This window comes from Neodiprion lecontei, chromosome 6 (genome assembly GCF_021901455.1).
Source record: "Neodiprion lecontei isolate iyNeoLeco1 chromosome 6, iyNeoLeco1.1, whole genome shotgun sequence".
Classification (NCBI taxonomy): domain Eukaryota; kingdom Metazoa; phylum Arthropoda; class Insecta; order Hymenoptera; family Diprionidae; genus Neodiprion; species Neodiprion lecontei.
This window is the reverse complement of record NC_060265.1, coordinates 324,976-347,985: the sequence shown is the minus strand read 5'-3', so window position 1 is coordinate 347,985 and position 23,010 is coordinate 324,976. Positions and strand designations below refer to the sequence as shown.

Here is a 23,010-nt window from a genome sequence, read left to right as displayed (position 1 = left end):
CCTTGCGAGCGAAAATTCTCAAAGATAAATGGAGGGAAAATGATAATTGTAATATTTGCCAGTTTATCTGTAACAACCAAGCCAGTTACAGATCAGTGACTACAGTCACTAGCTGTTATGCTGTTATGCGGTGATAGTGAGTTGTTATAAATGCTCATGGTCGAATTTGTCAATTAGCTCCAGCGACCGTTAGTAACTGAAGATAAGGAAGTGAATTGCTGTAATGTAAGTTGAGTATCATGCAATTGAAACCAGCGGGCAGTGGGGTTATATCTCCTTCTAAAACTATAGTAGGTACATTACGACACATGATACATCGAACACTCCTCGGTATGTTATATATAAATATGGAAGCGCGGACGGTCGATCGTAATTCAACTCACTCTGAAAACATGGATCGTTGGGTCGGTAAGGCTGCAATCGTGACCGGTGCCAGTGCGGGAATAGGTGAAAAAATCGCCGAAGCTCTCGTCAAGGAGGATTTATTGGTCATTGGACTTGGCAGGCGATTGGAGAACTTGAAAGCACTGGAAAAACGGCTCCAGGGAGCTAAAGGAAAGTTTTATCCAAAGCAGTGTGACATTACCAACACGGAAGAATTTCAGGGCGTTTTTAAATGGGTTGATACAAAATTTGGAGGTGTCCACGTCCTCGTTAACAACGCTGGTCTTTGGACTCCTAAGCGATTCATTGGTGAGCAATAAGAATTGAGCAAATTTTTTTTTACTTTTGACCTGTGCCAATAACTACAGAGATCTAAGCACGTACATGTCGCTCATTTCTTCTCATTGATTTATCGTTGTTTGCTTTAGATGACGATATTGAGGGATTTCGAAAGATACTCGACCTAAATGTCATGGCGTCTGCCGTCGGTGTGAAAGAAGCCGTGGCTTCAATGCGAAGGCGAAACATAGCGGGTCACATCATCAATATCAACAGGTGAACGATCAATCCTATGAGATTCATCTCTGTAAATAATAGAGTGATAACAGACGAGTACCAAAAGTACTTGACGATGTTTTTGTGCTCCCACAGCGTATTAGGACATTGGCTCTCCTTTGAGAACCCTAGCAGTCTGTATTCAACCACAAAATATGCAATTACTGTCATGACGGAAACGGTAAGACGGGATCTCGTGGCTGTTGGTAGCAAGATTAAAATTACGGTGAGAAGATTTTAGTATCAGGGAGCAATTCTTAACGGTAGCTCTTTTACTAGAAAGACTTACCACGGTTATGAAAATTGGAGTGAGGCTTGACTCATGGTCATTTAATTATTTCTTCAGAGCATCAGTCCTGGAGTTGTCAAGACGGACATCGTTCGGGCAGCAGGTCTCTCTGCCTCCGAAGATTACTTCAGCAAATGTCCGTGTCTTGAGCCGGAAGATATAGCTGCGGGACTTGTATACGTATTGGGGACCCCGGAACATGTTCAGGTGACAATTTCCAACGTTCTTCATCCTCGCTTGTTCCTAAATACACTTTATATTTTCAAACTTCACGTTTTACACGCTGCACAACAGACTGCATGTTTGTTTAGTTTCACCGTTTATTATCGTGTCAGGCCAAGCTCGTTTAATCTCCGTGTTCAACTGTGCCATAAACTTGTTGAAATTTGATCAATTTTATAAACTTTTTAGATTACGGAATTGACGATACGACCAGTCGGCGAAGTATTGTAAGACATGGCACGATGAGTCAACTATGAGGACATGTACCCTACGTTTCAGGTTCGTCACGAATGGAGAGAAATTTAATAAAACTATTTTTTTTCAAAAAAATACATTGCATCTCGTCTGAAGTCATTCTCAATATTCTTGACATCCCTACATCCGACAAACAAATTACCTTTCCTCTATCACGTCTGGAACAAGATGTGTAGGTGTATATGAATAATTTATTCAATTTTCATAAGCAACTTGAAAAGCAGAACTAGTTTTATGATAAACTGGTGACAGCTCTTGATAAAATGGAAATGCTAATTGTCCAACTACCGTCTTTAGTAAGGTCTACTATGCGAAAAGCATAACAAACAATGTCACCCGTATCGCTCAAGTTGCAATATGTCGTTACATAAGCGTCACCCAATAATAATTTTGATCAATGCGGCTACGTTTGAAACCAGTAAAGAAAGGGGGGACTAGTTCACGCTTATTATTCAAAGCTGTCGGTTATTTCAACATAAGTATAGAATAGGCATGAGCAGGAATTGGTTTTATTCAATACATATAGTTATTACTGGATGATTCTAATGTAATCTGATGGCCTTCTACGAAATGTAATTAATTTGCTTCCACGAGCTTAATCTAATGCTGGATTTTTATAACCGACTTAAGGGATCATCCTATCGTAACCGGTCGAAAAATATCTGATTTTCGCAATTTGTTTTCGATGGTTAATATACGTTAATGAATCTAATTTTTTTATGTCGAATCAGGCCACTCCTAAAGAACAAAAAATGAATTTTTAAACGTTCCATTTTTTTTTAAATATAAATTTATCTCATAATGTGGTGGCCGCAAAATTATCTGAAACAAAATTTAAAAAGAGATTATTAATCAGTATGAATGCCGCTACCTTGCTATGGAAGTTTTTTTTTTAATTAGAATTGAAAAAATGGCGGCGGTTTGAAAAAAATTAGCGACACAAAAAAATCAGACTGGTTAGCGTATTTTAAACATCAAAGAAAAGATCGTGAAAATCAGCTATTTTTCGACCCGTTACACTGGGATGATCCCGTAAATATTGAATTAATATTAATTAATGCTGATTTATCAAAATTCCAAGCCTATAGGCTTCGAGTAAAATAATGCCCAATCAGCTCTCGGCTGGCATCCGGCTAGGAAGTTTAATGAAATAATTGCTCAACAAGCACCCGGTCAGCACCCGTTATAAGCACTTTATCAAAATGTTTGTCCAACCCGTCGACGGTAAGCACCCGGTTAAGGACGGGACGATTGCCCGCGTCCAGCACCCGCCCAGTAACCTTCTTTATTTTTTAGTATTTTGTCATTTTTTTCTACATTGCGCGTCTGTACAATCATGTAAATTTCTTGTTCTGCACGATGACGGCCAGAAGTCTCGACTTGATGGCCAAATGACCCGGATCTATGATAAATAAAAGAAAAAATCGAACTCCTTATCAGTTTATCTTACAATTAGTGGCTACAAGTACTCACGATACCTTACTTAAGAAAAGTGTCATTTGCAAAATTTTTTTTTTTCATATCAGAGTACAAAAGACTGCACTTTTCAGTACTAGGTAATAGAAGTGCAGTTTTCTGTACTGTCGTAGAAATGATTACTTGACGCACGCAGACAAAAAAAGATGCTTAAACCATCATACTAGTGTCAAATAAAATAATTTTCACGCTCATTTAATCACTTTTCAATATCCTGTACCCTGACCCAAAAATTTTAAATTAGTAAATTACAGTTGAGTTCCTCACGCATATCTACTTTTTCAATGTACCGATCACTCAGCCATTGTCCACTTTGAAAAATGCTCACCTTGCCGAACATGGTGAAATCGCAGAAGGGCCGTTTCAGCGGCGATGCGATGCCCGGGCATCTGGGCGCAGTGTTAGAGAGAATCATCAGCTTTTCCTCTTCACCGTCATCCCTGGCACAAAGCGTGTTTGTCTTTGGGGTGAATTAACTGTCGGTCAAACGAGACCGGGTGTACTGTAGGGTGGTAACAAACTGGCTCATAGGCATTTGAACTAAATGGATCATAAGCTTTCGCAGGTTCTCCTCTATTTGTCAGTTTGGGGTCTGTGCGTCGGTCCGAACAGTAGCTAAAGGCCCCGACCACGTTATATCAATTTGTATTAAACGTAAGCCTCCAGCAACCAAGATAAGCTCCTGGCGAACCGACCACTGCCTTCGCAGACTAGACGCACTCCTCAAGAACCGAAGCACAATATTGACTCGCAATAACGCGAGACGCAAATTATTGTTTTACATCGAAGAACCCTCAGCTCTCTTCGTCCTATTCAACCTGTGCGAGCAAATCCTCGAGCTTTATGCCCACCTACTCAATAATAGACCCGCACTATAAAAGCGCCTGAGCAAATATTTTTCCTCAAGCGAGATCGAGCGGATCCTTTTAGTGGAAATCGGCTTGTAAGGTTTTCCACTTCGCACCCTGGCCTATGCTGCTATATACGGCTGAAAGAATTCGTGTTGTTATTTTGAAAAATCATTCTCCCTCCACCCCGCGGATTTGTACCTGCACTTTTACAAGCGCTGAAATATCGCGGTATGGGTAGCTAACGATCACTGATGTAGGTATAATTGCGTGCGGGGATCATTTCGGTTATTTTTCCACCCACACGTCGAAGTTCTTCTCCGATTTTCATTTTTCACCCCTTATCCCTTGTATATATAGGTATATAGGTATATAGGTATATAGGTATATAGGTATACAGGTATATCTCGTTTTCTGTACCATTTCCTCTTCTCGTTTTATTCCCTCGTGATTCGAGCCCTGTTTTCCTTTCCCTTGTACGGCACCACTTATCAGCATGAGCCTTGGGCTCGCACACCGCGAGCAAAACGTTTCATCTAACATCTGGTCTCGACCCCTTGTCTTTTCGCAGCGGCATCGCGCCGCGAGAAAAGAATCCTCTGGAGCGGGTGGAATTCGTTTGACGCAAACAACCGCCCCGGGTTGTGTAACGCCGTGGTTCGGATGCTTTCAGCGCGTCTTCCACTTTGCGAAATGCTTTGATTACAAATAGCAATTTGACACCTGAAGTGCCGCCACCAAAATTGCTTGCGAGAACATCCTCTGCGCATGCCCACCCTTATCCCCGCCTGTATAACGCACTCTTGGCCGTATAACTTGTGATTCGAATGCCTTGCAGTATACGGCGGTGGACATTGATCAGAATTTTATAGGTAGGTCCGTTTTATCGAACGTATCTCCAATTACTTTCCACAGAACGGTATAAAACACTTTGGAGCAACTTTTTCCATCCACCTTCACGTACGATACTCGAACAAATATTATTCAAGGCTCAACTTATTGCCGTAAACCAGAATAAAACTTGGAGCATCGATAACCGAAGGTAGAAGACATTGGCTTCCATATTTTTCCAGACCCGTGTCACGTCCTGAGTTCTATTAAATATTCCTGGCCCTGAAGGGGAGGGTGCAGAATAGAGCGTGAGACGTGGCGCGAGGTCAGCAAATCGTTGAATTCAACGAATATCGATTACCCCCACCTGTTTCCCAGTTCCTGCAGTTTGCAGGAGACTGCGGTAGGCTTTGATGCGATCCAAACGAAACCGCAAATTCCACCGGGCAGCAACAGCCCGCACCAACGTAGAAACAAGTACCGTGGCAATCAAGTTTCAATTCCGAGGGATCTGCTGCATCATTCAGGATACATACATTGCGCAGAAGCGGTCGTCTGCGTTGTAATTATTTAATCGGAACGACCCGCGACCAGGACAGAGCAACGCCTATCTGAAAGAATTGAAACGCACAGGTTCGCATGACAAATATCTCATTCTGCATCAGGGATAGGAAATTAAATGTGAATATGCGATTCGAGGGTTGGCATTTTGTACGAGGGTCACGAATCGTCCGGGGGAAAGAACCGAGAGGGAAGGAAGAAAACTAAACATTTTTTCTCATACCTTACAATCAGCTGAACCGTTGCTCATCCCTACAGTGACTTTGAATTCGTAACGAACGAACGAACGAACGAACGAACGAACGAGAAAGAGCTCCGTAGACGCGGGAGGGTGAGCGCATTAATGAAATGAGTTTTCAACTCGGTAAGTTTTCAAGTCTTGTCCGAGGATGAAGATTTATAGTTGGCCAACCGTAAGGAAAGTTTGCGGGCAAACATCTGCAGGGTCTGGCAAGAAGACTCCCCTCCCTGTTTTGCCACAACCCTCGCCCTGCCTGCCAAAAGATTTTCGCAACTCAAAATTATCAAATACATGTCGTCCCTATCCAACTTGTCCTTTCCGGAAATTCAGTTTCCAGCTCACATGATCAAGATATCCAGATACGCTTCTAGTGCGGAGCAACAGCTTTCTCGTTTCCGCTTCGTTTTACCGATTCATTTTACGGATGGTACACTTGTTTCGCTTTTTCTATACACGTTCTCCCTACATGCCACGTTCGAATTTCCCCGCTGACCTATCACGGCCATCGGTTGACTCGATGATGCGCCTTGTCTTATTCTCCTTCAAATCTCCCTTTACAGATACGAATGCACCAACCTTCCCAAGGCGCACGATGTAAATTATGGAGATGAGTTACCTACTTCCGTCTCCCTTGATTCTTCCAATAAATCTTTACCGTCAAACTGCGGTACCTGGAAGTTAAGGGTGGTTCTCGCCCTGGTTTGCGTTCATTTTCATTCGCTTGCTTTGGTTTACAAAACGACGTAACAACATCGAGTTCTGCTTCACTCGTTCCACAACCAAAGCATTGTAGGAAAGCGTTAACGAAGTGCTGGTGTTAATCTCCCGAGCCCTTGTCTTATTTGCTGTTTAATTATCGAAAAAGACGTTTCTATTTCAGGGAATGCGATTGAATCTTTCATTACTTATGGTTCAATTAGGTGGCTCGTGATCATCCGGGCTTAGCTACACCGAGTCCCGTTGCACTGCAGGAGCTTCCCGATCTGTTCAATTATTAAACTGACGAATGGTCCCCAGGGACTGTTGATGCTGGTCCCGTGCTAAAGAAAACAAACGAATGAATCCCGGAAGAGTCGTAAGAGGCTGTAGTTATTTACCCGACTGCAAAGGCAGGCTGCGCCCACCACCCCTTTTCCATTCACCGTCCGATTAACAGCGCCTCCGGGCACGCCTTGCCATTGTACTCGATCGGAGAACCTCGAGTACCAAAGTCAGAGATCACGCGACCTGCAATATTGCACGAGTTGACCGGTCTCGGCGCAAAACAGTCAAGGAACTCTCCTTTCGCAGGCAGCGATAATAGAAACGAGAATTACCGATCAACACGCACCGCGGGGCAACATATCCAACTTGTAGACAGAAGTTCTCTTTTCATCCATTTCACGTGTTCGACACAGCGAATGCGGGCACAAAACGAAGGGTGTGTAATTTCAGAAATGAGAGGGGATCGAGGACGCTTTTCTTCGAATGTCGGAGGGTCCGACCCTTGTCGCGTTTGGCTAAATACAGAGATTACGACGGTCAGAAGTCTCGAGTGGTGGCCAATACGATTTTTCGAATCCGGACAGCAGCGGGATAATCTGCAGCAAGGGTTGCAGGTGCATGGTACCACCGCGAAGCCATTTGTATCCACGACTTGAACTAGGACAGGAGTTACGCGTTGTTAGTAACATTATGAATAACGTATCGTCGGTAAGATTATTACCAACGCCAGATGGCGATACATGGCACTCCGTGCTCGCGGATTACAACGTATACGTATACTGCAAACACACAGCGTGTACGTTGTTATGTATATTTTATCACCGGGGCAGATAAAGGGGTCTCGCGATGCTCTCCCTGCCTACATGGCCGAATCTGTACCGGGGCTCTCGAGTTTGCGTCGCGGCCTGGGCGAGACGCCATTGTCTCTTTTGTCCGTGATTTCCTCTCGCCCGTATTCAGCCAAGATCTGTAACGCAGATAGAGCCGTACCGTACCTGCAGGCCCGCACACGCATACGCGACAAATGGCTAATACAGATCTTGTCACGCGAGGGAACTAAGTGTCAATATGTGTGTGAAAGAACCTTCGCGTCCTCCTTTCTTCCCTCGGCAACAATGGGGGCCCGGTTCTGCCTCGCAACGCCGCCGAACCTGTTGCCGAATTCATAAAATTCCACCGACGATATCTTCAGTCGTATACACACGTGTGTGTATAAATTTGTATTCTCCTCGCGGCGTATGTGATACTCACTGTCTGATACAACTTTCAAACTTCACTTCAACTGACATCTGGACAAAAGCTTACATTCGAGCTGCTCGAATCAATAACTATGATCTGATTTTTCATGGGCCGTATCACGATTTCGAATAGCTAATAATAATTTGAACGACGAGCGCGTGGACTGCAATAATTTCATCCCAGTATTCCAAAACGATTGGTTGTCGATCAACTTTGCAATAAGTAGTTACCAATGGATGCGAGCAACAGCTTGAATTTGCATTGTATCGTTGGGAAATGTTCCTATGCACATTTTTAGTAAGTACGAAACGCTGATTCTAATTGTAAGTTTTGTCAGAAATGGCGGCATACCGAGTGTCGATTATACAACACAGGATTCGCATTGTGGCCGCCCAATGACTGACACTCACTACTAGTCTCGAAGTGAAAATACCTAGACTGACGATGAGTACGAGAAGACTGTTCGATAGACTGAGTTATGACACAAGAATACATAATTGTGGTGAGTGACGAAGTGCAATTTCGAATGCTCGAGTCAGAACATTGCAACAGTACGGTACTAACAACCGGGATTGAAATTTATACAAGAACTGCGGGAATGTGTAGGTACATCAAGCTACTTTGAGCGGCACGTGACGCGGCAAGCGGTAAGAATTTGTAAAATTGGTCGGAAGGTCTCCGTCCCGGGAATTGTGTGCCGGCCCGAAGTTGAGGCAAACAACCGGCTAGACAAGAAAATGTTGCCTCTTTCAAGCGCGGTGTGTGTATTTGCACTTCCACTTGTCGGCTGCGGCTGAATAAGTAGAACGAAGCCTATACAAGTATATATATATATATATATATATATATATATATATATATGATATATATATATATATATATATATATATATATATATATATATATATATATATAATAATATATATTGTATACACATACACAATGAACCGGGCGAGTTCAGGGATTTTCAGCGTTGCCAAAATTTTCGGTTGTCAACTCATGAATTACACAAGTTATATACCTACCGCAGATCTAATAATCTTCTTGGCTTCGGTCCCGGGTTCGCATTGTACACGTATTGTATACACTGTATTCACCAGAAGTGAAATTCGGCTCGGAATTCCGAATTCAGGTGAAGACTTCAAACAATGATACCAACGGAATCGAAAGTTCTTTATACCACGGGTATTCCTATTTTATGATAAAACTAATACATTTCGCAGGTTATGAAAATGACGATTGCGAAGATTTTTGACAGCCGTGCGCCAGAATACTTCCTGATTCGCAACTATGATGCCTACGTCACGGCTCGGTGATGAGGGACGTGTGCCGGCGTTGAGGTAGCTCTGCAGCATCGTGCGATAAGCCTGGACTATATTTGTTCGGCAATTAACTGAGGTATGCATATGCATGTTTACACTCAGCCGCGGTGCGCGGGTCTCGCGTTCAATGAATTGTAATCACGAAAGGGCAGCGAGGCTTACGCCGATCAGAAGCCAACCTTGCACTGCCACCGGAGGCGGCGGCGGCGTCGATTCGTGCCGCGAGGGCGCAGCCATTGTGGTGCTTATGGTTGGGTCGCTGCTGTACGGAGGAGAGGACGTTGAGAACGCCGGGAAGTCAACACCTCGCACCCGGTGGAGCGGTTCCGAGAAAATGCGGGGGCCGTCACAGAAATTCGTCACGAATGCTACATGCGGTTATAATTGTAAATTGCCTCCCGGTTTCCCCGGCTCCCTGCGCTACTGGCGGCGGCCAACGAGATTCTGTTCGCCGTGAAAGTGGTGCGAGCTTTTTGCGCGATGCATGCTGGCGTAGTTTGGTCGTTAAGCCACCGCGAACACACGCAGCCCTGGCTTCAGTCGTTTCCGACGCATTGTTGCCGCTGATTGCACCCCGTCTGGGCATCCAACGCCGGGCCAAACCTCGTCCAAGACCTATCAAACGGATATTTCAACGCGAGTTTATCGTCTTCCGTATTAGCTTCGTCAGCGAGTAACCTGTTCCTCGGTATCGTCCCTTCCGACCCGAGACCGTCGCGTCGCGTCGTGCCGAAAGATGCATGTTCTGGGTTATTATCGATCGGTGTGAAATGCAGACGGATATTTTAATAGGGTGGTTCAGTTTTCAGCTTTATTTTATTTTACTTTTTGTTCCTAAAGTGTCACGAAAAAATATTCACAGGTCGCTACCCATTATTGTAATATTTTTTATTTATCTTTATGTACACACATTACGGACTTACGTATATGTCGGGATATTTTTGTTTTTTGTATCGTTGGTACAATTAATCTTTCGCCAATGAATAGCAAGCCGTGCCTAACAATTCCGCAGTTGACTGTTCTCGCCTTTTATCCGAAAGATCAGTCGTCTCGGAGAAATTTAGATGACAATTTTTGTTACCGAAATAGGAGTACCGCATCACCTTAACGCAAGGTATACGAAGCAGCGACGTATGATCGAGCTTTCTCCTTGCCCGCCTGTGCATCGATACTGCAGTCAAGTTGACACAGGGAATACGGGTCCACGTACGCAAAGGCGTCGCGACGATCGGAGGATCGGGTTAATAGCGTTGTAGGGTGTAGCCTGTCAGACGGACAATGTGATATTTTATCACGTTGCCGTAATATTACTCAGCGAAGCGGCGTGCCGGCGCATCGAACCGGGATAATGACAATCATTAAAGGCGAGCTATCGTTCCGCAGTCGATTTATGGGTACCGGAGATTACGGAGCGATGAGAGATAGAGTGCAACGTCGCTCTTTTCGCGACAACGGCAAGTGCGTCGGGGAGTGAAGAAAAAATTCAGGGAACGAGGCCGAGGATCGATTCTGCAAACTCAAAGTATGCAAAGGTAGGTATATGTTTATTTTACGTTACCGCACGGGGTGCGAGATGCCTCTTGCCGGGCGGCGATAAGGCGAAACAACTTACTTTCGCCTGCGGAAACACCGCCGGTGGATCTTCCTCCCCGAGCCCAAGCAGCCGTCGAACGCAAATACGCCGGAAATGGAGGAATTCCCCGCTGCGAGAAATTTTCATCCAGCTTCCCGTTTGGAACGGACGCATGCGAGGTCCGTCTTCTTTGCTCCATAATTTTCGAACTGTGTATAACCCGCAACTACCAAGTCCTCGTCTTTCACACGTCCTGGCTGTTATCCACAGAACCGACTCCAAATGCTGCTACGCCAAACAACCATTGTCAACTCCCAGATGTAATTTTACGCCAGCGACAGATTCCCTGATAAAAACTTGTCACAGATTAATCGTTCTTCCCATTTCTCTCAAACTCGGCTTTTACAACACTATTCAACCTCTATTACCTTGCGTTACGCCTGGCAAAAACTCCCAAATGTACGTCTACGTTTTTGTAACAGCTGTTGGTTGATCGAAGCTTCTGGCTTCTCTGTACAGAGGATAAATCTAGTAGGTATGTCAATTACTAGCGCTTCTTCTTTCTACCTCTCGCTCCCACTCCCCCCCCCCCCCCCCCTTGTTCTCTCTTCTTTCGATAAGAGATAACCGGCGATTCCGAGGTCTCAGCAAGCACTGCCTCTCAGACTCCGGAGCCTATCAAACCTAGGCGATAGCGTGACTATCGTAATAGTTTAGCGGGTTATCGGGAGCAAGAAGCCCCCCTGGGCACTCTTAGATAGTTTTTCTTCGCTATCCAGAGCCGCAACGTATTCCAGTTTTCTCGTTAGCCGTCTCTCGACCCGAGAATAATAGCTGGAGGGGAAAGAGGGAGCAGATTGCCTTACGGCGAAGTTCGTACGCTGCACTTCCTCAGAATCTCGGGAACCGGATATCCCTGGCTCAATTATCCGTGGCTTCGCTATGGCAATAATCATAGCAGAAAACAGTCGCAGGAGGGTGAATTCTACCGGAATGATGTAGTGTTGGGTAATAAAATACGGGACGTGCTTATGAAATACGATGCAACGGGAGGGAGGTATACGTATGTACGTGTACGAGCAGAGTAAAACTTCTCATTATCCCGACCGTTTTAATCTTCGCCGGCGAGTGGAACTTCTGAACGCAAGGACGGAGGCGTCGGCGTTGGCCGTGAACTATACCCTGGAAAGGAATGAAATGAAATGAAAGAATGAATTGTTTGCAGGGGAGGGGTGTCTGATTGCATACGGCTCGCCTTTTCCTTCATCATCCTATTCGCAAGGGAAACAAAACGCAAAACTTCATTTTCTCGTGTAATTCTTGCTCTTAATATCAGGTGTTGGCTAGCTGGAGGAACGGGTGAAATGGATTGAATATCAACGAAGATAATAATCATAATCAATCGTCATATTTGCTGGACGATTATACCTACTTGTCGTTCGAATGATATTCAAGCCGGAATACCTTTTACAAAAATTCAATTTACACGAATCATACTCCCTACAGAAGTAAAACTATTCACGATACTTTTTCACACGTATTCGTTGAAAGAATAAAACAGAATTATAGAAAATGCATTTGCGAGAACAGATTCAGCCAGAATCGAGAGCGACATTAAATTATGATCACAAAACGCCGAAATCAGTCCAACTTTCGTTGAACTTTGGTCAGTCCCTCTTATTCCTGTTCCGCCAATTGCTTGTCCACGCAATAAATATTACATCCACGTAAAGGACGCGAGACACGAACTGACCCTGTGGGATGTCAAACTTCCCGCGGAGTTGGGAACAAGGGTAAAAGCGGCAGATGTTGCAGGTACAGGTCAGACGGAAACGTGCAGTCTCCAGATTAGTTATTTTAAATTAATACCCGACCTCAGAGCAGGTATTAACATCGAAGAGGTCCGTGAAACGTCGAGGCAAAATCCGCGGGCTTTTCCTTTGGTGGCCATTTCTACCCCTGCGGCTGATTTGCCATTCGGCTGCTCGACACGTTCGGCAAGGCTGATGATTCCCGAACCTCCAGGACCTCGTCTCACCGCAAAAGATCGAGAATAATTACCAAGAATCACGGTGGGATCCGAGTCGTGTCCTGCTTGATGATTCCCTAGCACTTCGAAATTTCATCGGCAATCGCGAGGGCGTATAATATTGGTAGGAAACCGGAGGAAAGCGGAGGTAACACGGAGGCTGCGCTTGAGAGGGAATCGATCTTGAGGGAATCCGTCACACGATACTCACCCGCACCGAATTCACCAGGGATAGCTTTCGAGCAAACGTGTATCCTGTGCGGCTCCCGCACTCTCTGCTAGACTCACGGAAGCTTCCACTTTGCCGAAAGCTCGCAGGCTTCAGGCTGTAACTTTACCGATGCAGGTAAGCGTGGGTGAAGGGCTCGAAATTCTGTCGGATTCGTGGAGTTAGGAATTCAGGAATTCAGGAATTCCGGGAGGCTAACTTGCTAATCAACCAAAATGATCCCATTACCTGGCATAGATTTGATGGCTGCGTATTTGATAATTCGATTGACAGTTCTTGGTATTTTTAACCTTTATTTTCATTTTGCCGTTATGATTTGCGAACGTGACGGTTATAGAAACTCATAATATCACCTCGGACTGAATACGGGTTAGGTATAACATGCTTTCCAGGTATTTTAATCCGTTGAAATTTAATCGAGCGTGTGATGACGCGAATGGTAAAAAAATGTGATGATATACAGTACGAGCATGAACACGTTTTACCGGTGGTTTTTTCAGAGCGTATACGTGACCGCGACGTTCCAACTCTCCCGACCATCTGTTTCATCATAATTCCACTAAATCTTATTTTCAAGCTTTGGTTTTAAAAATATATCCTATTTATCCCGGTGATAGTTACCAATCCTGTACAATTATTGTATCTAGACACTATCCAGACCAAGATATCCAACCTGCCGAGTAAAAATACGGTAGCCCGGGGTTCTGCGGCTCCTATCTTACCCATAAGCGAGTCGGGAACGAACACCTGTGATATCGTAAATTTAATTGAAAAAAGAAAAAAAAAAAAAAAACGACGAACAAAAAAAGAAAGGAGAAAGGTGGCGGCAAAGGCCGAGGTACCAACTCATGTCGGGCCGACCTTATCTATGATATACAGTCCTATGTTCGGCGAGGAATGATCTTGATCGTCGGCTCGGCTTCTATTGTATTGTTCGTGAGTTGTACAAAAGCTACTGCGCAGAGCTGTGGCTGTATCGACTAAGTTGTATAAATAATTTGGAGGGGAAAATAAACGCCTGATAAAACCTCTATAATTTGCATAAGAAATTTGAGTGAGAATTAGCCCATGCGGAACCTGAGCGAATACCAAAGGTCACGGCCTTTCCGAAAGCCGGGAAAAAGACTCAGTCACCGTTTCCTAAGCTCTTTTATAACCGTCCCGTTCGATATCCCTGTTATATTCACACGACGAAATCCGTTTTATTATTTAATCTCCGTTTCAGCTCAACGTGTCGTTCGGATCAATTACACGCGCAAATCTGTTCGGGGAAAGAGGGAAACAGAGGAGTTAATTAATTCAAGTCCGTTCAGAAATAAATCCTTTCCAATTTCGCCTTATCGAGACGAGCACCGAAAACATCCACGCCCGGCGGAAGGGGAATTACGTATTTATAATGCACGGTCGGTGGGATCTGAGATCTGTCCCGTGGCTCTTATATTTTTAGACGCGGAATGTAGGTACGATAAGGTTACACTCTTGACGTAAATTGTGCACGATCGTTGCTGTCGCGTGATTCGAAACGCCATACTTGTGTAATACATTTTTGAGCTACCGAGCTCATGCAGCGTGAGGCGTACCCGACTCGAAACGAAATATTTATGTGCGCGAGTCTTCTTCCAAGATGAAATCCGGTTGATGGAGAAAAAAAGAAAAACACGAGTGAAAAAGGAATTATTCTCGACGACTACTGACGAAAATTTTCACTGTCAAAATAAACAAAACGCTCGAATACGAAAGTGCAAAGTTACGATGCATTTCCTAGTTTTAGGTTTCAGGCTGCATGTATGCTCGGTCGATTTTATTTGATCTACTGTTTCCACGTATAAACTAACCCAAACTTTTCAGCTTTCATCGGTAACGTTGGCGTGATGTGCGCTGTCAGCAGATTTTATATACGATCTGTGATATGTTTTTACGTCCTGCCTGATTTGAGGTGTCAAAGAGTTTACGCCCTCTATCTTTTTTTTTTGTAGACTAGACCAGCGAGCATTGGTTATTTTCGGAAAAGATTTCTCGAAGCGTTTTGTGCCTTGAGAAAAAGTCTTTCACCGTTATCCGTATATCCCAAGGCACGTGTGGGTGATTACGGGAATCGTGTTGAACGCTACCAGTATTCCGAACCGAATGCATTCCGTACCATTTAGCGAATTTGGAATGATCCTGCGAAGATGAAACCCTTCGAAGTGTTTTTCCGCGTTTTACCAACGATTCCGAATTTTTTCTCACTTTCACCAGGTGAACCAAATGCTTGCAAAATTTTCGCCTGTACTTATCTCGATTGGGACGATTGCGTCTATTATTATATAAGCCTGGAGCTTTTTATACAGCTTCATTGTCACTCTCTTACCGCACGTGCTGAACTCGTTTCCGCAATCGATACTGTTTCGTCGTAGAAGAGATATCTCGCGCTGGAAAACGGACAATTTAAAATTGCGCGCTGGACAGAGGCCACAATTGGACTTTGAGAGTTGTGAGCTTGGTGCGAGAGGGATTCGTGCCTTGTTTCAAGTCGTTTCGAATTCTGCGAGTAACGTCCTTCCCGGACGTGTTTCGAACGACCGACTTTTCCCGCATCGCACTCTTTTCATTCCCCGAGCGAAACTGTTAATATTCCAATGCAGCGTTGTGTACAGGTTTGCAGAGTTATCGAATGGGATGTATTCTTTTCGATCGCATACTCGATAAAAAGTTTGCTCAACGATACTCGCGTAGATGGGCATAGCCGAGCGGTAAAGCATGCTGCGTAAAAGTGTGGAATAGAAGAAAGAGGCTCGTTGATGGACGTGATAAGGTACCTGGCTTCTTCCTCTGTAAAAGGAATTTCAATTTCACACCAAGACCTCGGCTTACGTGTACTTCCGGTGGGAATGCTCGATCCGCACTCGGCGTCGTCGCGACGCGACGAGATGCTCAGCTTTGAAAAAGCGGAAAGCAATCGCGCCGATCCCCCTCGAAGAGGCCTCTCGTCAACCCTCGGATGACTCATATCGTCAGGTGAAGATCACGGCGCAAACCTCGAGGGTGAATGACAAATACATCGAGACTGCATGGAAAGAGTGCCAGATTTATTCCTTTTCAAGGATGTATCGGGTGCACATTTCAGACAAAAGAGTATAGAGACGAGAAGAGGCTTCGAACCTATGACCGAGTTGAGATGTAGTGAGATTTATATAAAAAAATAAATAAATAAATATTATCGCTTTTAGCGTGAAAGAAGAATGGAAAGCTGTGAATTGTGATCGGAATAGCATTTAATAATATCTGTAACGCGTTCAATTTTCAAGCATCTTTCATCCATTGAAAACTCGTATATTTCCTTGAATTTCGACGAATAGTAGTAGCTCACCTCGTCCGTAAGTTATTAATTCCACGCAAATCACTTGACACTGATATTTGACAAATCAGAATATATTTTCAAACAAATCATTTATTAATCGTACGCAGCTTACGTGTATATGTAACTTGTTTTTTGACGTAAATTAAAAAGCTCGAACACACGTCGGGATAATTTCACCACACTGCGGATTCATTTCGCCACACGGCGAAATTATTTTTCGCAGTATGGCCACACTGCAGATTCATTTCACGAAACTGCAAAATTATTTTCCACAGTTTGGCCACACCGAAAATTCATTCGCTGCAATGCAAAATTGATTTTTAACAGTATGCCTCATGCACTGCCGATTCGATTCTTTTACCATAATACAAATTCATTTCTCTGTTGATTCCTTCCATGTTCTAGTATCTGCTGTCATTTTATGATGCTGAGCTTCCCACTCGTTATCTCACTATTGCTATCTCACTGTTATTTCTTCACGCGTTTCACTAGTATTATTTCTTCTCTCTCATTAGATTCGCCCAATTTTCTGTTTCACTTCAGTTTCTAGTATTTGAAACTTGTTGAACTTGCCTTTTTCCACTGCTCGTATTTCCATCGGTAGTGTTTGGAGACTCCTACTGTCGGAATAATCATGCTCGGACACGGTTGAAGCCGCTAAAGGGAGTTCGTTTAACAGTTTTTAGCCAAGTTGACGTGCCCAGCGACCTGTTACGGTTGAAGTTATTTTTTTTTTTTTTCGAGACGTACAGGCTGATTCCAACATGTTGTTGGTAATACAGCTCTTTCCGTGCGAATCTGTCGATTTTTATTCGTTTCGGTATATTCTGGGTACATTGCTTTGACCCAATTTAACTGGATCAACTTTGCAGCTGCATTTGCTTAGTCTTCATTTCGTAATTTTTTAGTTTGCAGTAAGTTTTAAGCGGACCGTGCAGCTGATAGGCGTCTAACCGAAGAGAGTCTGATGCGTGCAATTTGATTGGAGCTGCTGCAAGCTCGCCAGTCCTACATAACTCGTTTATAACTCATCGGAATATTATATTATTCGGAAAAGAAGTTCGATGAAATATAAATAGAGAACGCATTAAAAACTAGCCAGATATTCCGGATCTCCGGGATGGAGGGCTTGCATCGATTTTCCCCGCTTTCGACATTTCAACAGGGACAGGTGAATAGAGGGTGTTCGTTTTTCGTTAATAAAACACGAATCCGTGTCAAACCCGTTTGACTACAGGCTCGGCGGGTACGAGCACGGCGTTTTGATGAAGTTTTTACGGGGCCGAGGAGGGTGTAGGACGGTTTACGAGAGGTCATCTATTAATTGACCGCGTACCTCAACCTGTACGTGTAACGCGCGGGTTCTGTCCCCTGAAATTACCGTATAGCCGGCGTCGTATCACCGCGGGACGATTAATTTTCGCAAACGTGCAGCGCGTATTTCTGCACTGCGATTCAGCGCCCCCGGCTCTCCAGGCCGGATGGCTTTAGTACGCAGGTATAATACCACCTCCTCTATTATGCATTGGAATATTTTGACAGCACTTTCGGGTACACGGAAACACGTGCGCATTGTCCGATAAAAAGTGACGACGCCCGATTAAATATTCTACCATTATATACATAATGCAATTTACGAACGAGGTTAATAAACACGCGTTTAATAATAATTACCAAACTGTTATCGTCAACTGCGAAACGGCGCTCGACACGCTTTGAATGTACATACCTATACGTATGTCCGCACGTTGCAAAAGCATACCGGTTTCAAGTGTTAATTAACTTCAAAGGCATCAATCGGGACTTTCGTTTTCATTTACATGTATGTGTATATACATGTTTTTTTCCTCCTTTATTCAATACTACGCGGTAACGCACCCATGAGTGCGTTCCGCCTCGCGGTAGATTAATCTGCAAACCAGCTACAGATACGGCTGGTATTAAGCGGTAGTTAATTAAACTGTAATTGAGGAACGGTTGCTCTTCAAGTTTTGCTCAGTATGTGAGTCAAACTCGCCTACTTCGCATCGGACATTCAATGAGTGCACTTACATCGGTGTAAAAAAATCATCTACATCCCAGTGTACAGTGTGCGTAGTCGTTCAATGATGCGGTTTAATCGTGAGTTCTTTACGTTCGATTCGGACTTCTGTACCAGCAAAATAAATAAATGACACAGGAGAAAAGCTTATAAAGCATCGACTGATAAGTCTTGAAACAAGTTCAGGCCAGCATCACCGTCCGTATGAATTCGGAGATTTGAATCGTCCAGGTGCGTTATTAAGTCGCGACAAAATTAACAGAATCAGCGCTGTGCGGATAACAATAACCAACTGCGCATACAGGAGAGAAGCGACTTAACTCTATGTATGCAGATTTCGAACGAGATATACATATATGGAGATGCAATTGTCATTCTAATTTGTTCAGGGATTGGTTCTTGTTTACTTTAGACGGTTGCCGGTCATCTGCATACTTAGCGGGACATTTGTATAAGCCAAAACTTATCCCAATGCGCATATCCACCGCTGCGGCAGCGGTTTTCGGAGTTGACACGATCGCGTTTGAGTTTAAAGTTAATCAGCAACGGGATCCATGCGTTCCTCCCGGTTCGAGCGGAGAGAGGAGAGGCAGAAGAAGAAGAAGAAGAAGAGAGAAAATAAAAATCGAATCTCGAAACTTACGATCGGCGATGAGAGGATAGATAATGGCTCTCGGTAGGAAAGAGCCAGAGCTCCGGATAAACTTATAGGTGCACCGGCAGCCCGCCAGCTAGGTTTTTCCCTCTTTTATGCGAGGGCGTAAGCGGTGAAACGAGGGCGGAAGATGAGGGGATTCCAGCACCTCCTGGAACGTGGTGAAATATCGAAATATGGTCTCGAGACTGAATCGCGGGCCGCGTTATGCCCGCCTTAACGATTTGGGGCGATGATAGCAGGCACGGTTTCTCTGTATGGCTCGAGGCGCGGAGGCGACAAACGACTCGGTTTTACCTGGTACGAGGAAATTGTTCATGAATAATAACGAGAGGCGCGGGCACGGGTGAAAAAGACATTCCTGGACTTGGATAAATCTTCCGTTCGATACTTGCAAATAAACCGAGCGCATCGTTGAGCGACCACCGATCAGTTCTGCTTCCTGTGTTTTTCGACTCACGGCTAATCCGAACACCGCTCCTTGATCCTTGTTCTTGTAACCGGGGTTGTTTTTCTACCGTGAACACAGCCATCAATCAAGGCACGCGCGAGAGTTCGAAGTGGGTTTGTTTTTCTTTCCCACTCGTCGGCGAACTTTATCGTTTTAATTAAGCTGCTGCACTGTTCTTATTTTTTGTTTAATATCTTTTTTTTCTTCTGCTTTACTTCTGTTTTGTTACTTTTTTCTTTACAGATTTTTTCTACGCTACATCACGCCTCGGTGCACTTATTGAATTTCATTTTATATCGCCGATGAGGTTTGAAGCGGAAACAAAGTCGAGATATTAAAAACAAACCGACGATGTGGACGAAATTTTTGAATCATTAATCACTATACGAATAAAGTTATCCAGGTTTGTTACCTGCTTTCGTTTTCCCCATTCCAATTTCGCCAGCTGCGTAATAATTTCGCCGCTCTTTCTCTCCCTCGCAGATGAATTCCTGCCAGTATTCCGGGAGCAAATAGGCGCGAGGCGAGCCGAGTGAGCGTGTGTTTCGTGAAATACGTGTACGCCGAGTGGAAAGTGACATTTGGTAAGATTTGCATAACCGAAATTTCTGCCCTGCCGCGAGAGGGGGCTCAGAGTCGTTTGGTTTTGATTACCGGCGAGCTGGCGCGACGCCGTGACGTTTCCAAGTTTACGTCAGCGACGAGAGTAATCAGTGGGAAAGCGGCTAGAAGACAATGACAAATGCGGGTAATTAGCGCACCGAGTCTAGAATACCTTATACGTGGCGACTGCGACCGCCAAATGCAAAGCGTAGCGCTAATTCTTTCCTCGAGCTTGCAGTGTTGGCGATACGTTAGCGGATCTCGGTTGTCGTCATAATTACAGTATACTTGATTTGCCGAAATTATAGCCGATGATAAGGTACCAACGTTCTCCTCAACAATGTTACAACATTTTCACTCGCGTAACACTTACCAACGAATAGAACTATGCGTGCCGCAAGCTCAAAAGCTTCCGTACATTCATGCTCGTTAACTTTATAGTTCCGTGTCACGTCGGATGGCGAAATGTATTTCCTAGCTCAAAAGTCACGGATGCGAATCCGGATGATAACTAATGCACCGTTGTTCGTGCGGTTGGTTGATGCCGATAAAAAGTCAGGGAGACTCCCTTGGAGGGCCGTTGTCACCGTTCGAATGAATATTCCACTCCCTGATGCTTTTTTAACTCCGTATTTTATCAAGCTTTTACTACCGCGTGCACGATGCTCTCGAGTATCTCGAGGTTTTCAATGGACCGTTGCAAAAATCTAAACGCTTTTCCAATGAAGCGTGTGAGCGTGCTTGCAGATAGAAAAAAAGAAATAAAAAGCTGAATAGGAGAGAAATAGTAGGAGGAAATGGATACTGCACAGCTTTTATTATTTCAATGCTTCCTTTTTTCCCTTATTGTACAAGAGACGAAATTCCTTACACGGAGAATTGAACTTACCGGCGATAAAGAAGAGAAAAAAAGAATTCTGAAAATGAAATGTTCAAGATCGAGAATTTTCAGGGATTGGTCAGCGGTAATTCCTCACTTCGGTTAGCAGAATATTAACATGCCTGCAAAATGCGATTGAGTGTTTCTGGGATCGTTTGATTTATTTTATTCGGCATTCCGCTTCTTCGACGGCTCGCGAAGAGTGAAGTGCTCGTAGCCGTTAAGGTCGGAAAGTCTGAGCGGTTCCGGAGGTTCGTCTCGGCTTGAACAACCTTCTCAACATTCTCGTACCGCCGCAGCATGCAGCGGTAATTTGACGTACACAAGAGGCTCAGCCTGCCGGGGCTAAAATGATCCTGCATATTACATGCATAGTTTGGCACAAAAGCTACGATGCGCCCCGTCCTACCCCCATTACACCCCGCCTTTCCCCGTCTCCGGACCGCCGTAAAATATCTCCACCCTGCCCTCTCGCAGTATCGTCAACCTGCCAAACTCGAGGAAATTGTCGAAAGTTTTGTTCAAGTGGTTCCAAGGCTTCCGAAAGCTCGCCGAGCCTCGCCTTTAGTGCCTGCAGCTGCACAGACTGATGGTGATGCAGTTTCAGTTGCGATAAAGGTGAATTGAAAAGTTGAAAAAAGGAAACGTGCTCGGTGAAAATTAAATTGCCGGAGCGTGAGTTCGTTAATTTGCGTTTTTCATTTTCGATTTTTCGTGTAATTTCAGTGAGAAATTCGTCCAACTGAAAGGATCATTGTTATTTTTCGTTTCTTCTTCGAAATATAATACAAAGCTTTCTGGAAGATTTTACCCTCGAGCGCAAGGGTACCGGCTACGTAGAAATGTATGCAACGCGGCAAAGTTACAGACGTATCTCGGCATTTTCTGCGAAGGCAGGTGGAAAAAAATGGAGGTAAAATTTATCACCACGTTGAATATTTTTCTATTTCTTCGATCTTATCGCTTTTCTCCGGAAATATATTACCGGTACGATTATAATTTAATTTTATCATCGATATACGGTTTGGTACTGGGTATAATAATAATACTGCTGTTGGCTACGCACGGATAAATATGAGAATCGGTTTTTATAGTTGAAAAAAAAAGACAAAAAAAACAAAAAAACAAATGTGGCAGCACTTTCATACACTTTGGAGAACATATTGTGACGATCCCATCTTCACGCCAAGAAATATTAAATCATTACGAACATCGTATCGGACACTTGGTGTTATTTTCCTACCGTATGCACTTGACGTTCGTATTTCTCCCCCTCTCTCGTCTCTCGTCTCTCGATCCATTCCTCTCTCTGCAGAGATGCCTGAACCGCGCGTCACCGTAGCTTATAGCAACGAACAACTCCGCTTATATTAACTTTAATTGCGGCCAATTCGGGCGTCCAAGTGTGAGACAATCATTCCAGCCTCTGGTTCAATCTCAAAGGCGTCTCTCGGAGTAACGAGTGGATGATCTCTCGTCTGTCGGAGAGATCAAACGGTTCTCTATTTTGGTGCAGAATTAAAAAGTATGTCCCTCCAACGGTACGAAAAACCGCGATTGCACCAAAATAGCATAGTTTTTGAAACATTGACAATTTTTTCGTCGGATCCCAAGTCTGTAACGTAAAATCATAATCACTGAGCGAAGTTTGGAAAGACACTTTAATTAGCCCGTGGCTGAACCCGTCCCTGGGCTGTTATCCTGTACCGCGCCCACACCGATTCTCGAGGGTGTAATAGGTGCGAGTTTTCCCCGCATCATCATCCCTCAAACTCCCGCGTTTCTACGACGTCAGCTAAAACTTTTCCCTCTATCCGCTCCGTCTCTTCGTTAACATCCCTTTTTCCCTTCCGTTCTACCTTCCACGATTCTCGCTAAATTTCCTCCGTCTCTCCTCTCCGAAGTTCCGAGGTATTGCACAGAAATCGGTAAGATATCGGTGATCAAAGCGTGAAAATCGGGTAGAAAAATTCACCGTCGACCACCGTCGGGCGATTCCGAT

The 23,010-nt window shown here is 44.3% G+C and overlaps 1 protein-coding gene and 1 long non-coding RNA gene across 2 annotated transcripts; one reads left to right on the top strand and one right to left on the bottom strand.

Moving 5' to 3' along the window:
* The first annotated feature begins 301 nt into the window (after positions 1-301).
* LOC107224591 (farnesol dehydrogenase) lies at positions 302-1,755 on the top strand. The gene is made up of 5 exons (XM_015664698.2): positions 302-693; positions 813-939; positions 1,036-1,165; positions 1,286-1,435; positions 1,640-1,755. The coding sequence occupies exons 1-5, from the start codon at positions 309-311 to the stop codon at positions 1,679-1,681; spliced, it is 834 nt and encodes a 277-aa protein (XP_015520184.2). The 5' UTR covers positions 302-308; the 3' UTR covers positions 1,682-1,755.
* Positions 853-1,894, bottom strand: LOC124294992. Its single transcript, XR_006904895.1, has 3 exons — positions 1,848-1,894; positions 1,229-1,471; positions 853-968 (listed from the first exon to the last, which is right to left on the bottom strand). It is a non-coding gene; the product is annotated as an uncharacterized LOC124294992 (long non-coding RNA).
* Positions 1,895-23,010: the final 21,116 nt, after the last annotated feature.

What these genes read in the sequence shown, in the direction of transcription:
- LOC107224591 (XM_015664698.2), top strand. Translation starts at nt 309, where the DNA reads ATGATACATCGAACACTCCTCGGTATGTTATATATAAATATGGAAGCG. An exon ending in CACATCATCAATATCAACAG is followed by an intron (nt 940 to 1,035) that starts GTGAACGATCAA and finishes GTGCTCCCACAG; the next exon opens with CGTATTAGGACATTGGCTCT. An exon ending in GGACCCCGGAACATGTTCAG is followed by an intron (nt 1,436 to 1,639) that starts GTGACAATTTCC and finishes TAAACTTTTTAG; the next exon opens with ATTACGGAATTGACGATACG.